At 40.3% G+C, this 20317-nt stretch overlaps 1 protein-coding gene across 6 annotated transcripts in view; it reads left to right on the forward strand.

Moving 5' to 3' along the window:
• Positions 1–20092, forward strand: part of ARL15 (ARF like GTPase 15) — a 100977-nt gene extending 80885 nt beyond the window's left edge. For 3 of the 6 annotated variants that reach the window (XM_081881698.1, XM_081881697.1, XM_081881701.1), the window contains 4 exons: positions 9864–10008; positions 13922–13981; positions 18635–18843; positions 20012–20092. In XM_081881698.1, the coding sequence (XP_081737824.1) occupies positions 9864–10008; positions 13922–13981; positions 18635–18843; positions 20012–20077 (480 nt within the window). In that variant the 3' untranslated portion in view covers positions 20078–20092. Of the gene's footprint in view, positions 1–2162; positions 2350–5324; positions 5382–8757; positions 9093–9863; positions 10009–13921; positions 13982–18634; positions 18844–20011 lie in introns of those variants that run through there. The other 3 variants (XM_081881699.1, XM_081881700.1, XM_081881702.1) reach the window with 3 other exon arrangements.
• The last annotated feature ends 225 nt before the right edge of the window (positions 20093–20317 follow it).

Below are 20317 nucleotides of genomic sequence, written 5' to 3' on the forward strand. Positions count from 1 at the left end.
ATATGCTGCTTTTTTTTTAAAAAAAAAGAAAATTCTACATTGTTCATTAGATCCACAGCATTTGAACAGTATTACTGCCACACTTGCACATCATTTGCTAGCTCCTAAAGAAGCATTTTATCTCACATCCTTGAATTATGTGTGTCTTCACTGAACAAGCATAATTTGTCTGTTCCTCTTGAAACTCTTCTCTGAGATTAAATATGTAAAATCAGCATAGTGGGGAACAACCGTCTGGAGGAAAAGGCCATCTCATCCTAGTAATTACCTGTTAGAATCTTGTTGATGAACTGAAATAGCCAGGGCAAGGGTCTTCCGGAAAGTATGGTCCGAATATGTCTTGCAGTAATACAGACACACCATTCAAGTTGGAGGGAAGATTTTATTTTATTTGGGGGTGGGGGGTGGGAAAGAAATTGCCTCTGCAACCAGACTTGCTCTTTACATTTGTAATACTTAAACAAGTTCAATAGGGGGCCCTTGATGCTTTGATCTAATGCCACAGTACACTTTTTAATGAGAGAAGTTTGGAATATTGTTGTAATACAGAGCAATCTAACAGCTTATTGTAATAAACAGAAGAGTTACACCTAGGAGACCCTTCTTCTCTTTCTGTGTGCTTGGTCTGAAACAGGTAATTACGAAAGGCCTCGGATCAGTTTTGTAAAGGCGGCTCCCTGATGGGTGCCATGACTGAAGTGTGACATGAGCCTTTTCCAATACAATGGGTGGCCTAACATTCCTTTAGAAGGCCAAGCTCATTAAATATTCTGTTCTCTCTCTCTCTCTCTCTCTCTCTCTCTCTCTCTCTCTTTTCCACCCCCGCCTTTCCCTCTTCATGCACTTAGCTTGAGTCTGAGCGAAGTCTGAGGTTTCTCTGCTGAGGATTTAGCAAAATTGCTTAGAGTTCTCAGATTGAATTTTTTATGTGTATGACTTCATGATGGCATTAGCATGCGCTTTGATCCATGTGTGAATGGCACTGGGTCGGCTCTTATTGCCATATCCAGATGGTGTTACGGGGAACAAACAGTTGTGTTTTAGGATTTCTCAATAGACTGTCTAGACTGGCTTTGTAGCAGACAGATACAGCCACCCATCAAATTAGCGTTTGTCAGATTTATGGTAATGGTTCACCAAAGCCTTCCTGTCACTGACATTAAGATTTACGCCGCCAAGTTATTTTGTTTTCTACAAGATATAGGGAGCCTAATTTATTTACAGAGCCCCCACCCCTTCCCAAACTCGGATTCAATAGGAACCACTTTCAGATGGATGGTTCGTGTTTTAGAAATTATTAAAAATCAGTGACTTGCAGCTGGATGGACTGAGGAAACCTTTTATTTCCCCTTTCAGATAAGACGGATGTGTGTTCTTTTAGTCAGTGTGTCCCATATGCTGCTTTTAGAAAGAAAAACATGTATGTGGATTACTGCGGCTAGAGTTTGAACTTTCATGTTACACTGAAGTAACATGAGCTGCTCCTTGTACACAGTGGGAATAACCTTTTGACAGGCACTATGTCCATTCTCAGTGGAAATGTTTTTCCAAGTCTGGCCAGAGTGCCTTTGATCATACCACCTCAAATGTAGAGGTCATAGCTACTATGCAAGGCAAGAACCATTAGCTGTTGACCAGAGCAAAAGATAAATTGGAGAGTAGGGAGCCTTTGGGCCGGGGGCGGGGGGGAGAGGTTTAAATGGAAACAAAACTCTCTGGGACTATCATTCCTTCCTGCTAGAAAATCAGGAGTAGATAAGTGTGGGGTTTTTTTTTAATGGCTTGTATGACTGTTTGAGAATTCTGTTCACACCAACACTGCAGGCTACTTTTATTTTTCCAGGTGACAAAGAAAGGGACTGGTTGTTGTTTTGATCCAAATATGTAATAGTAGATGGTGGATGTATCACTCTTCTCACTTTTTAAAGCACGTTTAGCTTTTTTTTTAACGGAGACTACAATTTTGGAAGTATCTTTTCCTAGTTTCTCCAGTCACTGCATTGTAAAACAGTGGGATTATTTTTTGTATTTTTCTCCCACGTAGCAATATGAAACAGAAAAGTATAGTTTATACAGAAAAGTATTGGTTTATACATGGTGTTCGGTGTTTATGAAATTAAGTGAAAGGTAAGAAAGGTGTTTCCCCCTATTCTCCCATGTAGTGGATACATTTTAAAGGTGACTTCTGATCCCAGGACACAGTATTCAGATGCTGATGAAACATACTCCCAATCTATACCTTGTGGAGAGAGAAGAAAAGCGTGGAAACTCAGATTTTGTCACTGGCAACAAGGTTTCACTTGCCTTATGCACCTGCTTCTGACAGTGGCTTCTAGTACACCAAACCTGGTCAATGAACTCTCTCATGTTTCTTGTGCAGCCATTGCCAAAACAAGCTAAATAAATAGTTCTCCAGAACCTGCAAGCAGATATGGACACCACCATGTTTCCATGTGGTAGTCATGTTTTTTGCACTGTTCAGTTGCAGTACCATATAGAACAAAACAGTGAGGATAAGGAGTGCTGGAGACCACCAGGAGCTACAAAGAGTCGGTGGAAAAAGGAAGGCTGGGTAATACAAGCAGCAATACAAATTGTGTAAAAGGATTCAGGTAGTACACCTGAAATGCTATACTACTTCCAGAACTTATTTTCCGTTTGTTACAATAATAAACAACTATGCGATCACTGGGCATGAGATTGGTGCAATTTGACTTTACGGTAAGGAGGAGAAAGGAGAACAAATTTGGAGGCCTGCTTGCTTTCAAAAATGTGCACAAATGGTTTTTTTTAAAAAAGCAAGCTGATGAGAAAATGGGGAGAACTGAACTTTTAAGATTTCAGAACTGAGAAACCATAATTGACAACTTCAGTTATGGTTCCATCCTGAAGAATAGATAAAGTTAAGGAAACGGGTTTGAACCAAGAAATGGGCCGAGAATGTGCTGTGTTCTTTGTAGGAAAAAAACGACTTGCAGAAGTAGAAACAAGAACTACTAATAAAATGCAGTTAGCAAAATGACAGTTGCCTTGCCCTTTCAACACAATTGAAAATAGTATTCCTATAGTAATTAGGAGATTGAGAACATCATGGTGTTAAGCCTTACAAGAGATTGGATGAAGTCCAGAGCTAGTTAAAGATGTGTAATCTGTTTATATCTGTAAGTTGAGTGCTTATGGCCCATTGATTTCAGGGAAATTTAGGCTTCTCTGACTTTTCTGTTGCTGGTACCCACCATGTTCTTGTAAACAGAAAAGATAACTCAAAAAGGCTGGAGTGAAAAAGGTACTTGAAGAACATTCTTAAAATGACTTTAATTTATTGCCTTTCAATCATCTTCTAAAAACAGTTTCCTTGTTTTGCACCTGCTTCTGGTTATTGTAATATTTTGGACCCTCCTTCTGGCACTATTCATAGGTCTGAAGCACAAGTATAAGCAAGAGGTAGGTAAAAAGGTAGCATCTAGACATGAAAAAACACATATACAGATATCCTCATCAGAAAGCTGGTATTGTACACTTGGTGGCAAACCAGAGTGAGTTGTTGCAAAATGTGTGCAGCAACCCTGAATGAATGAATGAATGAATGAATGAATGAAATTTTCTGAACATCATGATCTTCAGAGGCCATGCTTTGGGTGCACCTCCCTGTTTTTGGAGGGGCACACAATTAGAGACGGGAAAACGAGGCCTTGTTTTGGTACCCCAACTTTGGAATGCTGTCCCTGGGAAATGGCATTTTGAAACCAGGTGAATACTTTTTTTAAAATTCCCTCAGGCCTTTTAAATATTTTTGCTTTTTAATTTTTCTTTTTTACTCATTTGGTCTGGTGAGATTCCATTTTTGTGCTGCTGCTGCTGCTTTTAACTGATTGTATTGTTTTGTTCTTAAATATTTGCAAATTGTCCTGGAAGTCTTCAGACTGAAGAATGGGATATTAAGTGCAGTGAGTAAATAAATAACCTTGGTCTGTACAAGGAAGTTGTACAACTTCAAATGAAAGCTTTTGGGAGGCCGTTTATTTAAAATGAACTGAACAACGGCTTATCTAAACTCTGCTTGCAAATATAATAGTACATTGCATACAGAATTCGCAGCACTGAAGCCTCATTCTTGCATTTTAATAGTTTTAAACTATCATCAGGATGTCTCTTCACCCTAATCTGGACATGTCAGGTTAAGTAAAACATTGGTTTTATGACTGCCTATAATTTAATTTGGCAGGGCATAATATCTATTTTGCTCATTAGCACCCCCAAACCAATAATATAAAGCTAAATAAAAATAAAAAGGGTAGAATAAACTTTGTGCATCTCTTTCTTTGTATTTTTATAGTCCTGCATTGAACAAGATGTCTAGTCTTCTGTAGCCGCATATGATGTGGTACTTGTCTGGCTTTTAGATAACAAACGAAAGAACAGTGCCCTTTAGAAAACGACAACGCCCTGTTCCTTTCATTTACTTGTCCTAGACGTATTGGAGCTCTTGCTCTATTGCAGAGGGCACCGTGATCTGTTTTCTAAAGCCCATGCCTTTGGCAAATTGTTGTTTTTCTGCAGTCAACATACAATAGTAATCTTAATGCGCAGCACTGTGTGTGAATAAGCAAATATAAAAAACCCCAGGCTCAAGACTGTAAAAATATTGTGTGTTTTTCTAAAGACCAAGACAACAGAAAGGGCTAGTCACTGAAGTGGATAGTGGCTGTAATAGAGCGGAAAACTGGGGTCTCCTCAAAGAAGGAAGTGCTAGGATACACATGCTTTGTAACAACATTGTCTGGCTCAGTTTCTCATAAGGGTTTTTTATTATTAACAATCTGCCCTATTGTGGACAATAGTTGTGAAACAGTCTTCTGAAATTTCAGCTCTTTCCTAATTAAGGAGAGGAATATTACAGGCACAGGAAACCTTTATTCCACCTGCAAAATTCTTGTTGGAAGACACTGGTGCAGTTAAGCAATTTTAGATTGTGCACTTCCTGGTGATATGCTGCCCACCCTTTAAATGGGGATGTGTATCCCTTCACTGCTGTGTGTGGGAGCCCTCCTGCTCATTTTGTAAGGCTCTTCCTTAATCCATACTTAAAGAATGCCACCATTTCTTAGGCTGATTCGCACATGATAGTGGCTACATGTTTGTGTGAGTATGAAATTGGTGCTTGGCTCCTGTGTTGGCTATGCTCACAAGAAAGGGTTTGAGTGAAATGGAATTTCACAGGCTTGGTGTATAACTGATCCTTTTACAAACAAGTTGGGATGGTAGAGGTGTCTAAATTAGTTTTAAAATACAGTTAGTAGCCCTTTAAATGTTATTCAAATGCTTGGTTCTATGGTCCTATGGTTGGTTGGCATGCTTCTGTCTCGGGAGACAATGGAAGTGTGAGTGTTCAAATTAATGCTTGTTTAGTTGGTTGTAGTTGGCAGTTGTAGAATATTTATCAATACATCTATGGTACTCACAAAACAGGGCTCAGTTAGCCAAGCTTGTAGCATACTTTATTCATGAATCATATTGAAGAAGCTTTTCTAGCTTAGTTGAAGATCTGTAAAAGGATGGCTTTTAGCACAGCTTTGTGCTCCAGGCTATTGTTGAATAATCTGCGCCCATCTTTCATTTTAACAGGAAATGACAAGGGGAGCTGTTTCCTCAGCTTCTCCATATTTATATTCCTCATTGGTTTCTTGTGTTTTTCCATCAGTGGTTTGTTTTCTCTCTCTTCAGTCTAAGTAATGTTGTCTCTAATGTTGCTAGTTTTGCTTCCTTCTATCTTCTCCTGAGTTTTCATTACAAGAGCTTTTGAGAATCTGTAATTGGTAATCTGGGATTTAGGGAGTATGGTAGTTTGTGTGGGATGAGGTAGCATTTAATGGTTTGTGCAACTTTCCCAGGATTCATTGCCCAATTTCTTAATACTTCAGAAAAAAAGAGGCATCAACCAGCCCAGCCCATGTCCCTACTTACTGAAACCATTTTCTATAACAGGTAGGGAATGTGGGAACAGACCACATGCAGCTCTAGGGATGACATTCCTGATTTAATGAGCTATCAAAGGATGAAGCACATCATCCACTTACAAATCTAGCGACCCTTCTTCTGCTGTTAATTGGAAATCCTAACCTTCCTTCTCTACGATTGGCTTGTGTGGAGACAAACACTTGGAATAAGATGGTTCAGAGAGAGCCTATTAGATTGTAGAAATATGAAAACATAGAGCAACAAAATAATAATAGATGGAGGCAGAATTGTAGGTAGGAACTATCTTGTCTGTGTTCTATATTAGACAGTTTTTTCCTACACCCTTCCCCATTGTCTTTCACATTCTTTTGCTCACTTCATGTTGTACTGAAATGATGTTTGAATCCCAAAGTGACCCAGCTGACTCAGATCCTTAGCTAAATCAAAGCCTCTGCCTTACAATAATATAAATCATCCATGACAAGCTTCCTCTGGCTACATATAGGAAGAATGGGGATAAAATTTGCTAAGATGTGTAACATTTTGTGTATCATATAACAATGCAGATTTTGTTTGGTACTTGGGAATATTACATGTTAACATGTACTTTGCTAAAGCAAGTGCTGAAGTATAGGGGCTTAATCACCCAAACCTTTTGCAAAGCCATATACCGTACTTTTCCATGTATTAGGCGAAGGTTTTTTACTCCAAAATAAAGTAAAAAAAATGGGGGGTCATCTTATACATGGGTAGTGCAGAGGGGGGATGGGCGATTAGTTGCATCCGCGAGTAGGATCTAGCAGTTGGGTGGGTGAACGGTGTCTGCGGCAAGGGCTGCTTTGGATTGGCTGCTGCTTTGTCAATTGTGTGTGTTATTTGTGAATGCGTAAGGGGCTGCTTTGAATTGGCTGCCGCTTCTGCAGTTTGGCTTGTTAGCGTTTGCCAGTTGGGTGAGTGATCTTCGTCGTTCCCCACCAATAATTGCTCAACAACCATGGGCATCCCCCCCAAAAAAGCTCAACAACTCTGGTCAATTCTCCCCCAAAAGAGCTCAACAACTTTGGGCCATTCCCCCCCATTCCCTTTAATTTTAGTCCCCCCAAATAGGGGGTGTCTTATACGCGGGGCGCGCGCGTCTTATACACGGAAAAGTACGGTAAATTACCTTATTTTTAGTGAGATGCCATTTAATATAATGATGATAAGTATAATTCTGCCACATACCTTGCAGCAGGGGCTTGAGCCCACTGTACGCTACCTATCACACACACTTTCAATAAATGTTCTGGGTTTTGAAATTTAAAAATAAATAATACATGCTTCATTATACAGACTAATTACCAATATAAAGAAAGGAGAACCATTGAAGAGCCTTGCTGGACCAGGCCAAGAACCCATCTAACCTAGCATTCTGTTTAGTCAGTAGCCAACCAGATGCTTATGGGAGGTCCACAATAGCCCTCTCTTCTACTTATGTTAATTTCAGTCGATTGACTCTGAGCTGAACTTAGTTAGATACAACCCATGATCTGTAACGTGGGAAGTAATCTTCAGCTTTGTTCACCAGCTGGCAGGTTATATGAAGCTCTGTTCTAATGGCAAGGCCCTGCTCTATATAATGAATCTAGGTAACAAGTTGAGGCGTTTAAAAAAATGCAGTTTATTGTCCCGTAGCTATATTTACTGTCTGGTTCTAACTACAATAACAAATCAACTGTAGTGATTAAGCTAAGAAATACTGTGTTGTATAAACACAGGTGCAGATCTGTTAAGTATGAAGGTACAACCTTTATATAACTGCATGTTTAATGTTCAGAATCTTTTCTCTAAAGCACTATAAACTCCAGCAGCAGGTTCTTGAGGTATTCTTACCACCTTTGGCTCCTGATGTGTTGAGAATTTATTTGCCTTTTGAAATCTATTAAAAAAAAATTGACGTAGTCTTAGAAGGTAAAATAATAAGTCCCATAGGAAAAATGAGGTTTTGTTTTTCAGAAGACCAATGATTTTTAAGATATTGCAAAGGAATAATACACACAAGTACATTGCTATTAATATAGTAATCTTTTTTAAAAAATAGTTTTTTATTGAAAAGTGGGAAATGATATAATTTTTAAAGAAAGAAAACTATATACTGAAACAACTGAAGCATGGTAGGGAGAATACCACATCAGTACATCAACTGGAATGGTGCTGAATTATATTAAAAAACAACAACTATGCCATAAATATATCTGACCACATCTATCTATCTATCTATCTATCTATCTATCTATCTATCATCTCAGGAAACTTTTAACCAATGGCTGATTATCAGAAATGAATAGAATGCCAGTCATCTATAAATGAGTCTGAGTCACCTTGCCCATTATAGGCACAAATTTGTTTTGTTAATGTGGTCATTAGTGCAAGGGATCATATTTTTCTATATTACTGTTCTGCTGTGGAAGAGTCTTCACTCTTGCACTGGTGTTCTTGTTCTATTCTTGCTACCAGCAAAGGAAAGTTAGGGCTCTGAACTTCATCTCACAATATTTAATATCACCGATTTAGCTGTAGGTACAAAATTATGCATAAATGTAACTTAAGCAAAGTTTTGCCTCCAGGACCTGGTGATAGTATGGAATGAACCTTCAAATAGTTCCCTTAAGTTTTAACACTGTTGTTGTTGTTTAGTCGTTTAGTTGTGTCCGACTCTTCGTGACCCCGTGGACTAGAGCACACCAGGCACTCCTGTCTTTCACTGCCTCCCGCAGTTTGGTCAAACTCATGTTAGTAGCTTTGAGAACACCGTCCAACCATCTCGTCCTCGTCGTCCCCTTCTCCTTGTGCTCTCAATCTTTCCCAACATCAGGGTCTTTTCCAGGGAGTCTTCTCTTCTCATGAGATGGCCAAAGTATTGGAGCCTCAGCTTCAGAATATGTCCTTCCAGTCAGCACTCAGGGCTGATTTCCTTAAGAATGGATAGGTTTGATCTTCTTGCAGTCCATGCGACTCTCAGGAGTCTCCTCCAGCACTATAATTCAAAACCATCAATTCTTCGGCGATCAGCCTTCTTTATGGTCCAGCTCTCACTTCCATACATCACTACTGGGGAAACCATAGCTTTAACTACACGGACCTTTGTCGGCAAGGTGATGTCTCTGCTTTTTAATATATCATCTGGAGATTGTATCTTTACAGCAACTTTTATGCTTTCATTGTTTCTTTGTATGATGTAACGTATATCTGAGGTTTAGTATCTTGAATTTAGCATCTTGCCTTTAGTTTCTGTATAAATGGGAAATATGAAGATGGTTGATAGTTATTCTCACTTGAGACAACCATAACAAAAGATTAAAATAGGAGGGAACTAGGTCATTCAAGCCTGTTGTGTGATTTGGCATACTTGAGGAAGGATTTCAAAAGAGGCAAGAAGGGCTTCCTTCATTAAGTTGTTGGCTCTATGAAAGGACATACAGTATAATTTATCAAATGGAGTAGTGCATTTTATGATTAGCTAGTCATGTGATATTGATTGTTAAGTAAATGGATTACTTGTTTTCCTAGTCTAATAAGAAATATGTTGGCTGGGCAACAAGCAATGATCCTAGTCTTCTTTAAAGAGAGTGACATATTTAAGAATGCAGTCTTATGTGTGTAGTGAAATGTAGTGGCTAAAAATCTTTTTGAGAAACATACTGAAATGTACCTGGAACAATTCTTTGAATGCAATGATATGGCAAAAACAGGGTGTGCTTTAGGCCCAATTCATCTGTAATAATCTCGATTCAACATAGTAATCCCATTGACTTTTACCAAAGTTCTGTTTGTCTTCTTTCTTGGACATTTTTTTAAAAAATTATTAATATTAAAATTGTGTGATATTAAATATTAAATCTTCTTCTTTATGCTTTCCTCAACAGTGTTTTCGAGCACTTTGCTGCAAAGGGCCTCCACCACCACGACCAGAGTATGACTTGGTTTGCATAGGTCTCACTGGCTCTGGCAAGACTAGTCTACTGTCTCAGCTCTGCAGTGAAAATAGAGATAATATAGTATCGACAACAGGTAAGCTAATGCTTTATGTAACTTCTTAAACTAGATATATCTTTCAAAATTGTGGCAAAACTATTTGGCTTATTTCAAACCAAAGTAAAGTGTGTGTTTAAAGAATGCTTAACATCTTCCATTGGGGTAAATATCTGAATTGTAATTCTGTGCAAATAATATGAAAGTTGCCCATTTGAGTATTTAGTGTCTATCCATTTAGCTGCAGCTTGTTGTGTCCTTTAATAAATACCGTATTTTTCGCCCTATAGGACGCACCGTCCCATAAGGCGCACCTAGTTTTTTGGGGGGGAAATAAAGGGAAAAAATTTATTCCCCCCCCCCAGATGCGGGGCTGGGGCGGGGGAGGCACGAGCTTCCCCCGCCCCAGCCCCCAAACAGGCAGCTCTCTGCAAGCCGTGGGAGCCCAGCGCTGGCTCCCACTGCTTGCGGAGAGGTCCGCGAAGCCTGGACGCGCTGAGCTCAGCATGCAGGCAACTCTCCAACAGCCCCCAAACTCTCCAACAGCCCCCAAACAGGCAGCTCTCTGCAAGCCGTGGGAGCCCAGCGCTGGCTCCCGCTGCTTGCGGAGAGGTCCCCGAAGCCTGGACGCGCTGAGCTCAGCACGCAGGCTTCTGCATGCAGGCAACTCTCCGCAAGCAGCGGGTGCGCACCGACCCCTCTCGCTCTCCAGGCTTCAGCGAAAGCCTGCATTCGCCCCATAGGACGCACACACATTTCCCCTTCATTTTGGGAGGGGAAAAAGTGCGTCCTATAGGGCGAAAAATACGGTAATAATTCAGATGTGAAGCTGTAGTGATCAAGTATATAGGCAGGATATATTTACTGTATACCAGGAGGCCAGATCTTGTTAGACTACAACTGCCATTATCCCAAATTATTGGCTGTGCTGGGAGTCCAGCATTTGGCTTCCTATGCTGTTTATTTTGCATTTCTCAGCATGCCCCTTAAATAACAACTCAAGGATATTATCTACCTATTATATTTGAACTTGCTGTTCAGTGAAACATCTCTATTTCTTTGCATTAAACCTAAAATATGGACGGCCAAACTACACATCATGTGGAATTCAACATCAGGCTATTACAAATGTTTCATCTGCACAAGCATATCAGCTTGCCAAGTGAATCGAACCCTGTTCGCCTCCCCCCTTGCACTGTTCTGGGGATTCTTCCTTGAAAGCTGATTTCAAGGTTCGCTGGAGGTGTACAGGTGGAGATAGGAGGAAAGCCCCATTGCACAAGCAGAAATCTTTGTGCAGGGCTTTCGTTGACGGGGTTCATTAGGTGTTTTAAATGTGAAAACAGCTGTTTGTTTTTGGGCAATAGTACAAGAGGAGAAGCTCAAATCCTTTATCTCTCTTCTTTGGCCCCAATTAAATCCTCTCCATTCCAGGTTGTGATAAGCTGTGAAGGGGGAAACCTGAGAACTTTAAGCTTTTAAGCCTTTTAATTTCCCTTCTGGAGTATATAGCAGTGTTTCTTGGGCGGGTTACTTGGACTTAGCTGTGCTGTGGTCCTGATCCAGTCATGCACAAGACACTGCTGGTTTTTCAGAACGAAAGAAAGACATGAAGCTCCAACATCATGTGTAGTTTGACCCCAAGACAGATTTCATACTAAAGAAGCCCTTCAGTTAATTAGTAGCTGCTGTAGGAATTTTGGTATGTTTTCATATTGTGCTTTAGGAATGCTTATCACTGAAGAAGGTTGATGACACCCTTCTGTCTATATGATCCAGTACAAATGCAGGGGGTGCAGACTGAGTATTGTATATTTTAACCAAGCATTTAATATAGGGAGCTTACTTTACACACATTAGGGTTTGTTTATTCACATTTGCAGAAATTGACTGGGATGGACAACTAAGATGAAACCACTGCTCATCTATGGAAGGGCTGCAAAATGGATACATAATATGTGTAATATGTTCAGTGTCCTACATATGTACAGTACAGAAAAGTATTGTGCTTATCAGAACATCTTAGACAGTGTTAGAAACTGAGATGTGAAAGCTAGGAGCTGAATGGCACCTTAAACCTGGGTTATGGCTGCCACAACGGAATGTCTACGCACACATTTTTATAACAAGAATACAAAGCTGAAAATGAACAAACTGCAGCTAAAATCTTATATTAATTTTTCACATGGTCTAGTCCTCCTCTGAAAACTGCAAAAAAACAAAGCCATACTTCCCCTGCCTTTCCCCCTAATATTCTTATGAGGGTCTCTTCTGCAGTCCTAAGAGCTGGAAGTGAGGAGGCAGAAAAAGGTCTACTGTTGTTTCAGCAGTGGCAGTTTTAATCTGAAATCTTAGGCACAGTACTGCTCCCAGAGCTCAGAAACTGCTTGCATTAATGAAATCCCCTTTCGCAAAATGTGCCTAAAACAATGGGAGTTTTGAACGCTGGAGCTTATGTGTACTGACATATAAATTCCGTCTTTATTTTGATTTACTTTATTAATGTTGAAAAATCAATATAAATGTTTCGGAGAAGAAGAAAATAGCCAAGGCAGGATTTGAGTCTAACCTCTGCATTCTTACCGTTTACTGTGTGAAATGTGCACTGTGGCAGTGAGCAATAAAAATAAAATTGGTAGGTAATTGATTATGTTGCCTTGTATACTCATACCCAGGAGAAGATGCAACTTTGGATGCATTTGCAAACTAAAGGGATTCACTCAAAACAATTGAAATAAGTAACCAAAGCTGCTTAGTTTTAATGATTTCTGGAGGGTTAGGTATGGAAGCACCAGGAGTGGGTCAAATCTATCCCATAGACTCATAGAGTTGGAAGGGACCCCAAGGGTCATCTAGTGTTACTCAGAGCTGGCAGTGAGGTCCCCTACACATCACTGACTACTTTCTCTTCCCATATGGGTAGTAAACTTGTCCTGAAGAAAAACTTGACTACTACAGAGGCCTGTACATGTAGTCTGCACTGCAGCTAATGGGGTGCAGGGAAACTGGGAAAGCATCGCTGTAGACGATCATTTGGCCCTGATCCTAGGTACTGGGTAGCAGGTGAATGGACTAAAGGAATGTGAGGAAGCAGTGTTTACTGGATTGCCCTCCTGCAGATACCTTTTTAGAGAAGTCCAGCTGCTCCAGTTTAAGGAACTGTTCCTACCTCGCCTGGAGCAGCTGTTTCTAGATTGGCACCTTTCCATCCTTTGTCTTCTGCCACACCCTTAACCCACTCACTGCTTCAGGTTTACTGAAATGTATATCCAGTTCTAATCCTAAAAAAAACGTTGTGCCCCAGGTGTCTCTGAAAATATGTAATGATAAATTATTTTTGAGTTTGGGAGGCTCTGAATTTTGCATTTAGATATCAGTTTGTACAATTTCTCATTACAGAGAGATTAATTTGATTTCACAGAGTGGTATGAATTGAAAGAATGTAGAGAGATAAACAGAATTGGAAAGCAACCGATAATCTTCCATCAGCCTTTTGAATCCACTGCTGTTGTACCTATTATCTGGATGGAATAAGGATAAACTTTACAATCAGCTAAAATAGAATATGGAAAACAGAATTTGGAAGCGTGTGTCTCCTCTGCTTCCTTTCCAAAAAATAAAAATATGCCCCTAATTCTGTCAAAATTTTGCAAAATACTGTTACACTGTTTTATTTTATATAACTATCCTGCTTCTATGATTCATGTTTTGAAGTAATTCTAAATATTTTTGGCAGCAAAATGATTCTCGGAGGAATGGAGGAAAGGGAAGGGCCTGGGATTAGGGAAGGGATTAGGGAGAAGATAACTTTTGAAACCTTGCCCAGGCACTTAAAGATCACAAGAGGTTGAAGGCCCAAAGCAGAGAGGAGTACTACTACTATTAACAAGCATACTGCTTTGGATAGTCTCTGCACTGCAAAAATTACTAACTTTTTTTGTTCTGATTTCAGGTTTTAGCATAAAAGCAGTGCCATTCCAGAATGCCATCTTGAATGTAAAAGAGCTTGGAGGTATAACACTATTAATCAACTGAATATCTGACTGGTAGTTTTCCATTTCTTGGTCTCTCTCTCTTAATGATAATAAATAATATTTTATTTAATACTTAACAAGCACCTGTGACCGCTAGATACTAAGCATAAGCTTAAAGGAGTACAATCTAGAGTGGACATGATGCAGGATGAAAGCAAGGGAAATTCAGAATAGCAGCTGAGGTGCAGAGCTTGCACTTCTACTTTGCAATGCACAACTCCCATAATTTATGTATCTACTTAAAGGGAGGAATTCAACGTACCATTATGGCAGTTCTGTCAGCGCAAGCATTTCAGCTTGCCAGATGGAACGACCCTCTCCCTCCGCCCCCAGCATGCTATTCTGAGGGTTCTCCCAGTCAAAGCGGGGAGAAGGGGGGGATTCATGTTGAGCTAGCAGAAGACTTTCTGCTGGCTTCTGCTAGTGGGACTCATTAGTTGAACATGGCCTGCAATAGTGATCTGGCTTTACTCCTGTCTTATGTCATGTATTGTGCAGAGATGGATTATTGCACCACTGACACTGGTTCAGAAGTAGGACTAGTAAAGCATTAAAAATAATATCCATACAAATGCTGGGAATGTGGTATCTTGAAAGAGTGTGCACCCAGTGTAAGGAATGATAATTTTTGAAACTTTAGCCAAGACAGATCTCTGAGTAGCAAAAAACCTGAGAACCTCCTAATTCATATGAATGGTATTATCAGTTTAGGCTACTGTATTGAAGTACACATTGAAGAGATAGTTATTTTACTTCATTTAACAAAATGCAGATACTCCTTGAGTGTAGTAAAACCTATAAGTACAGTGGTACCTCGGATTAAGTACTTAATTCGTTCCGGAGATCCGTTCTTAACCTGAAACTGTTCTTAACCTGAGGCACCACTTTAGCTAATGGGGCCTGATGCGCCGCCGGAGCCTGATTTCTATTCTTATCCTGAAGCAAAGTTCTTAACCTGAAGCACTATTTCTGCGTTAGCGGAGTCTGTAACCTGAAGCGTATGTAACCCGAAGTACCACTGTTCAATTTAATGATCAATTAAAAACAGTTAAAAACAATAAAAAACACTTAAACATAATTTAAAATAACAGTAAAAAAAAAGATTAAAACATGTCAACACATATGAGTCTGGATAAGCTTACCTAAACAAAAATGTTTTAAGCACCCCAAAAGTGGTACAGTGAAGATGCCTGCCTGATGCCAATAGACAGGGAGTTCCCAAGTGTAGGTGCTACCACACTAAAACTGCAATTTATTACAGCTGCAATTACTTACATCTACTAAGCAGACTCTAGCCAAGATACTAATCCACAATTATTAAATCTCCATACCGTGGTACCTCAGTTGTTGAATGTAATCCATTCCGGAAGACCGTTCAACTTCCGAAATGTTCGACAACTGAGGCGCAAAGGAAGGTTTGCAAAGTCAATGGAGAAAAAAGAAAAAAAACACAGCAGAAGCTGTTCAACTTCCAAGGCGCGTTGAAAAATGGAAGCAATTACTTCTGGGTTTTTGGCGTTTGGGTTCCGAAATGTTAGGCTTCCAAGACGCTTGAAAACTGAGGTACCACTGTATCCGTTGTTTCCATACAGAAAACAATTCTGTATGGTGATGCCTCTTTAATGGAAGTATTCCTCTTAAAAGTAGCTAATGATGAAATGCTTCCCATTTGGCGATATTGCTCAAGTGGCCAATGGCCGAGCTAGTCCAGCATTCTGTTTTCACAACAGCCAACCAGATGCTTGTGGGAACCCTGCAAGCAGGATATGAGTGCAACAGCAGTCTGCCACGCGTGATTCCCAGGAAGAGAGGCATACTTCCTCTGACAGTGGTAGTAGAACATAATAATCATGGCCGCCAGTGGCCTCAGATAAAGGAGGAAGCTGTCCAAGGCTGCTGTCTACGTACTGTATTTTTCGCTCTATAAGACGCACCAGACCACAAGATGCGCCTAGTTTTTGGAGGATGAAAACAAGAAAAAAAATATTGTTAATCCCAGAAGCCAGAACAGCTGCGCAGCGAAAGCCGCGATCCCTCTTGCTATTCTGGCTTCTGGGATAGCTGCGCAGCCTGGATTCGCTCCATAAGACGCACACACATTTCCCCTGACTTTTTAGGAGGGAAAAAGTGAGTCTTATAGAGCAAAAAATACGGTATTTATTTATTTCATCCATATACTCATGGAACAACTCAAGAAAGCTTATTGGGAACCAAAGGGAAAAAATCAACGAGCTGTTTAGTTTGCCAGTAGTATCTGCCTATTCCTGAACTGAGAATCTTCTATGAACTGTGTCTGAAGTATTGGATGTGATACTGGTTTGAAATCTGGTAATTTTCCCAAGACTGAGTTGCTTATGAATGGAAATCTGAAAGGAAACTCTAAATAGGAAGGGAGAGGCGAGTAGAATCTTGTATATTGATAGAAATCAGGACATATTACGTTTCTGGCAAAATATGTTTGCTGTATTCAATTCCAAAGCAACTTTAGTTCTGTGGCTATTACAAAAGGCAAATCTTTAAAATTTTAAACTTATTTAATAAGGATATATTTACCTATACGAGATTCTAGCATGTTGGTTCTGATCATCCTATTGATCATCATGTTAATGATCTCTTTTATGCATTGAGTGTGTGTCAGGGGTTCAGGAGCAGAGACACAGGAGAAGGAGCAAATGGAGAGTGAGGAGGAGGAATACGAGGGGGGTGTAGGCAGTGACAGTGGTCAGAGAGAGTCCACGAGTCTCTCCAGCGAATCGGAAGATTCACAGAGAGGAGCGCCGATGGCCAGGGCAAGGGGGTGCCAAGGGGGAAACCCCAGAAGGAAGGGGCCAGCGGGGACTCCCTGAGCAGCAGTTGGAAATCAGGACCAGCGTCCCCACCAGAGCGTAGTGGGGGGGAGGAGTCCCAGGCATCGGGACCAGTCTTCCCACCACCAGAGGGAGGAGATGAGTCAGGATTGGCCACGCCTCCATCGGAGAGCGGGGAAACGGTCAAGAGGAAAGTCACCGGCTGGGCGCGCGCGCCAAGTTCAAATGTACAGGCGAGCGGCACAGCAGGTAGCCCGGATAGGGAGCCAGGTCCCAAAGCCCGCTGGAAGGAAGGGCAAGAATCAGGGGGGTCAGCGTCAGAAGAGTCCAGGAGGGAGGAAACCCCAGGGGGCAGAAGGACCCAGAGGAGGAAGGAACAGCGCAGGAGGTGGAGCCGGGCTAGGATCTTAAACTGGTGCGGAAGGGGCAGTGACTCAGAGGGGACTTCGCCTGTCTAGAGTCTAGACGTAGGGTTGCACGCTCTGGCTTTAAAATGGAAATTATACTTCAATAAAGACTTTTGTACATAATATCAGCCTGGCGTTGGTGCTCTGTGAGCTGGGACCTAGAGGGAGCCCTGACAGTGTGGCTCCAGAAAAATCAAAAACTTTATTTTCAATTTTACATTTTGAGGAGACTCACTGCATGGGATTAAATTGGTCAGCTGCTAATCTATCTGTTAAATGCTGACATAAATTGCCGATGAAAAAGATTGCTTGAGAAACATGACTCTTCTCTTTTTTCCTTTGAAGAAAAAGTTGCTGTTTTATTTAAACAGAACTCTCATTTATGTAAGGCTTGCAGTCTGCTTTTATTTTTGCCGGACGCTGACAGCCTTCTATGAGGACATTGGGTTAGTGCCCAATATGGTGCTTAGCAGTTGCATAAGGGCAAAATTTCTGAGTTGGAACAGACAAATTGTCCTGTCAGTTCATTATCTGAGTAACAGACAGCTGGAGATGTTTCAGGGGAAAGTAAAAATGAATAGAAAAACAAAAGGCAAATTCACTTACCCTTTTTAGTCCTAGGGCTGATAAAGTGCTATTGGATGATGATGATTTGCAAGTTCTATTCTCTCTAGACCAGCTGAAGTTCTTGCAGTCCGGATAAAAAGGGGCTCTGCAGAATAAGTAGCCTTTAAAGAAGCTGTACGAAGGGTTAAATGCCATTTGGAAAAAAATATTTCTTAAGTGGTAGGTGGCATTGGATCTGTGAAGACCTCTGGTAGGAATTATGAGAATAGTAGTGGAGTGTCTGGTAAGGAAGGCAGGAACCAGTCCAAAAGAGAGTTAAAAGTGTTAAAAAACCAATAATATTTGTAAATTGGGAAGTGAAGCCATTAAATAGAGCAGAGAGGTATTAGGATGAGTGTCCTACAGAGAGATGAAGGTATTGTGGTGAAAGTAAAGAATTATTATTATTTTCATATTTTTATCCAACTTTTTAAAAATTCGCAAAACAGGTGACAATTAAAATGGCAAAAGTAAAGCCAGAAAGCAGTAGCCATTTTGGTATTAGGAACAGAGAAGATTGGCCATGTTTTAAAGACCAAAATATGTCCCATTAAGTTGATAACACTTTACTGAGAATGTAAAAGGTTAAAATATGAACATGAGTAGGAGCAGAGATTGACTTCGCTTATTTTTATATACAAGCTATGGAATTAGTTATTAATTATTAAATTTGCATACCGCCCTTTATCTGAAGATCTCAGGGCGGTTCACAGCACAAAATAGTTAATTATTTAAATGAGCACTTAATCTTATTGTTCTTTTTGGTCTGACAACATTTCTGTTTTTGCTTTGTTTTTAATTATCATTAAAGGAGCTGACAATATTAGGAAGTACTGGAGTCGTTACTACCAAGGATCCCAAGGAGTAATATTTGTATTAGACAGTGCCTCTTCAGAAGATGATTTAGAAATTGCTAGAAATGAACTGCACTCTGCGCTTCAGCATCCACAGTTATGCACTTTGCCATTTTTAATATTGGCCAATCATCAGGACAAGCCAGCAGCTCGTTCAGTACAAGAGGTATGTTTAACACAGCAAGGTCTTATATGCTCCTAGTCATTTGCTGTGATGGGAAGTGTGTGTGTGTGTGTGTGTGTGTGTGTGTGAGAGAGAGAGAGAGAGAGAGAGAGAGAGAGAGAGCGTGCACACAGACACACACTCTGCACATGGACCTTTTGTGTGATGTGCAGGACCTGTAAGGGTTTGATGAATTCTCCTTTCAACGCATCTTGCTTAAGGGGAAAATGATGCTTTTAACTGACTTTACCAAAAGCTATTGAAAGTGCCTGCCTGCCTGCGTTGGTTATTTATTTGTTTGTTTAATCTGGGATTTTTTTTGCTGTTAGTTTAATCTTGTTTTCATTTTTTGAACAGCCTTAGCACTCTCTGTCCTCCAATGCGTGAAGCTCCCAGCAATATACACACTTCTGTATAAAAGCTTTTCATGTTTACTCTCATGCTAATGGTTAGCGGTTAAGTTGCAGTTCCCGCTTCCTAACATTTTAAAAATTTAGCACAGATTTCCAACTCCAGGAGGGTGAGGGTTAATCTTGTTTATAATATGGTTACTGTGAGGAATGGGCAAAACTGTGCATTTGTAATTATGGTTCCATAATTTGGGTCTACACTGAACGTTTGATCGTGGCCATCAGCCTGATAAATGGTAGGATTTTCAACAGGTGTTCATTCCCAAATTGCAATGGAAGGAACATAAGTGAACCAGCTCTCTCAAGTACCCTGGAGTTAGACCTGTTTAAGGGCTTTAAAGGTGAGCTCTAGGACCTTGAATTTAGCCTGGAAACAAATGCGCAAGCAGCAAGGCTCACATAATACTTGTTTTATGCACTTCCTGCAGCTAACACCAAACATTAACCTAGCTGTCAAATTCTGGGCCAATTGAAATTTCCAAAACAGGAACAAACTATCACAGATTAAACCTGCTCTATCATATGTGTAGCTTCATGCAACTGATGAAGTGGTACTGCAGTCCATGAGAAGTTAATCTGCAACAATAAACCTGTTAGTGTTTGTACTTCCCCATTTCTTTCTTTCTTTCTTTTTTTGGTATCCTTCACTAATATGAAAAGTTCACAAAAGTAAGTACATGTGTCGGTGTCATAGCTCAGTGGAAGAGCATATGCTTTGCATGCAGAAAGCCCGGAGTTAATTCTCTTACATCTCCATGTAGGGCTGGAAAAGACACTTGTCTGAATCCCTGGAGAGATACTGCCAGTTCGATGGACTAATGGTCTAAGAAGGCACCTTCTTAGATCTCAGATTAGCTTTTTTAAAGAGTTGACTCACTGTAGACTTAATCCTTTCACAGAAGAAGAAAGACAAAAAGCTAACTCAAACAAGAGTTACACTTCTAGTTAAGGAGACAAACGAAGCCTAGGTGTTCATTAGTTTCTAGCAGTAGGAAAATCAATTTTCTGTGCTTAATGCAAAACGGCGCTCAGTAAATTATGCATTTATTGAAAGAGGGATTTGGTGC

The sequence above is a fragment of the Podarcis erhardii genome (assembly GCF_964252035.2).
Source record: "Podarcis erhardii genome assembly, chromosome: 11".
NCBI lineage: Eukaryota > Metazoa > Chordata > Lepidosauria > Squamata > Lacertidae > Podarcis > Podarcis erhardii.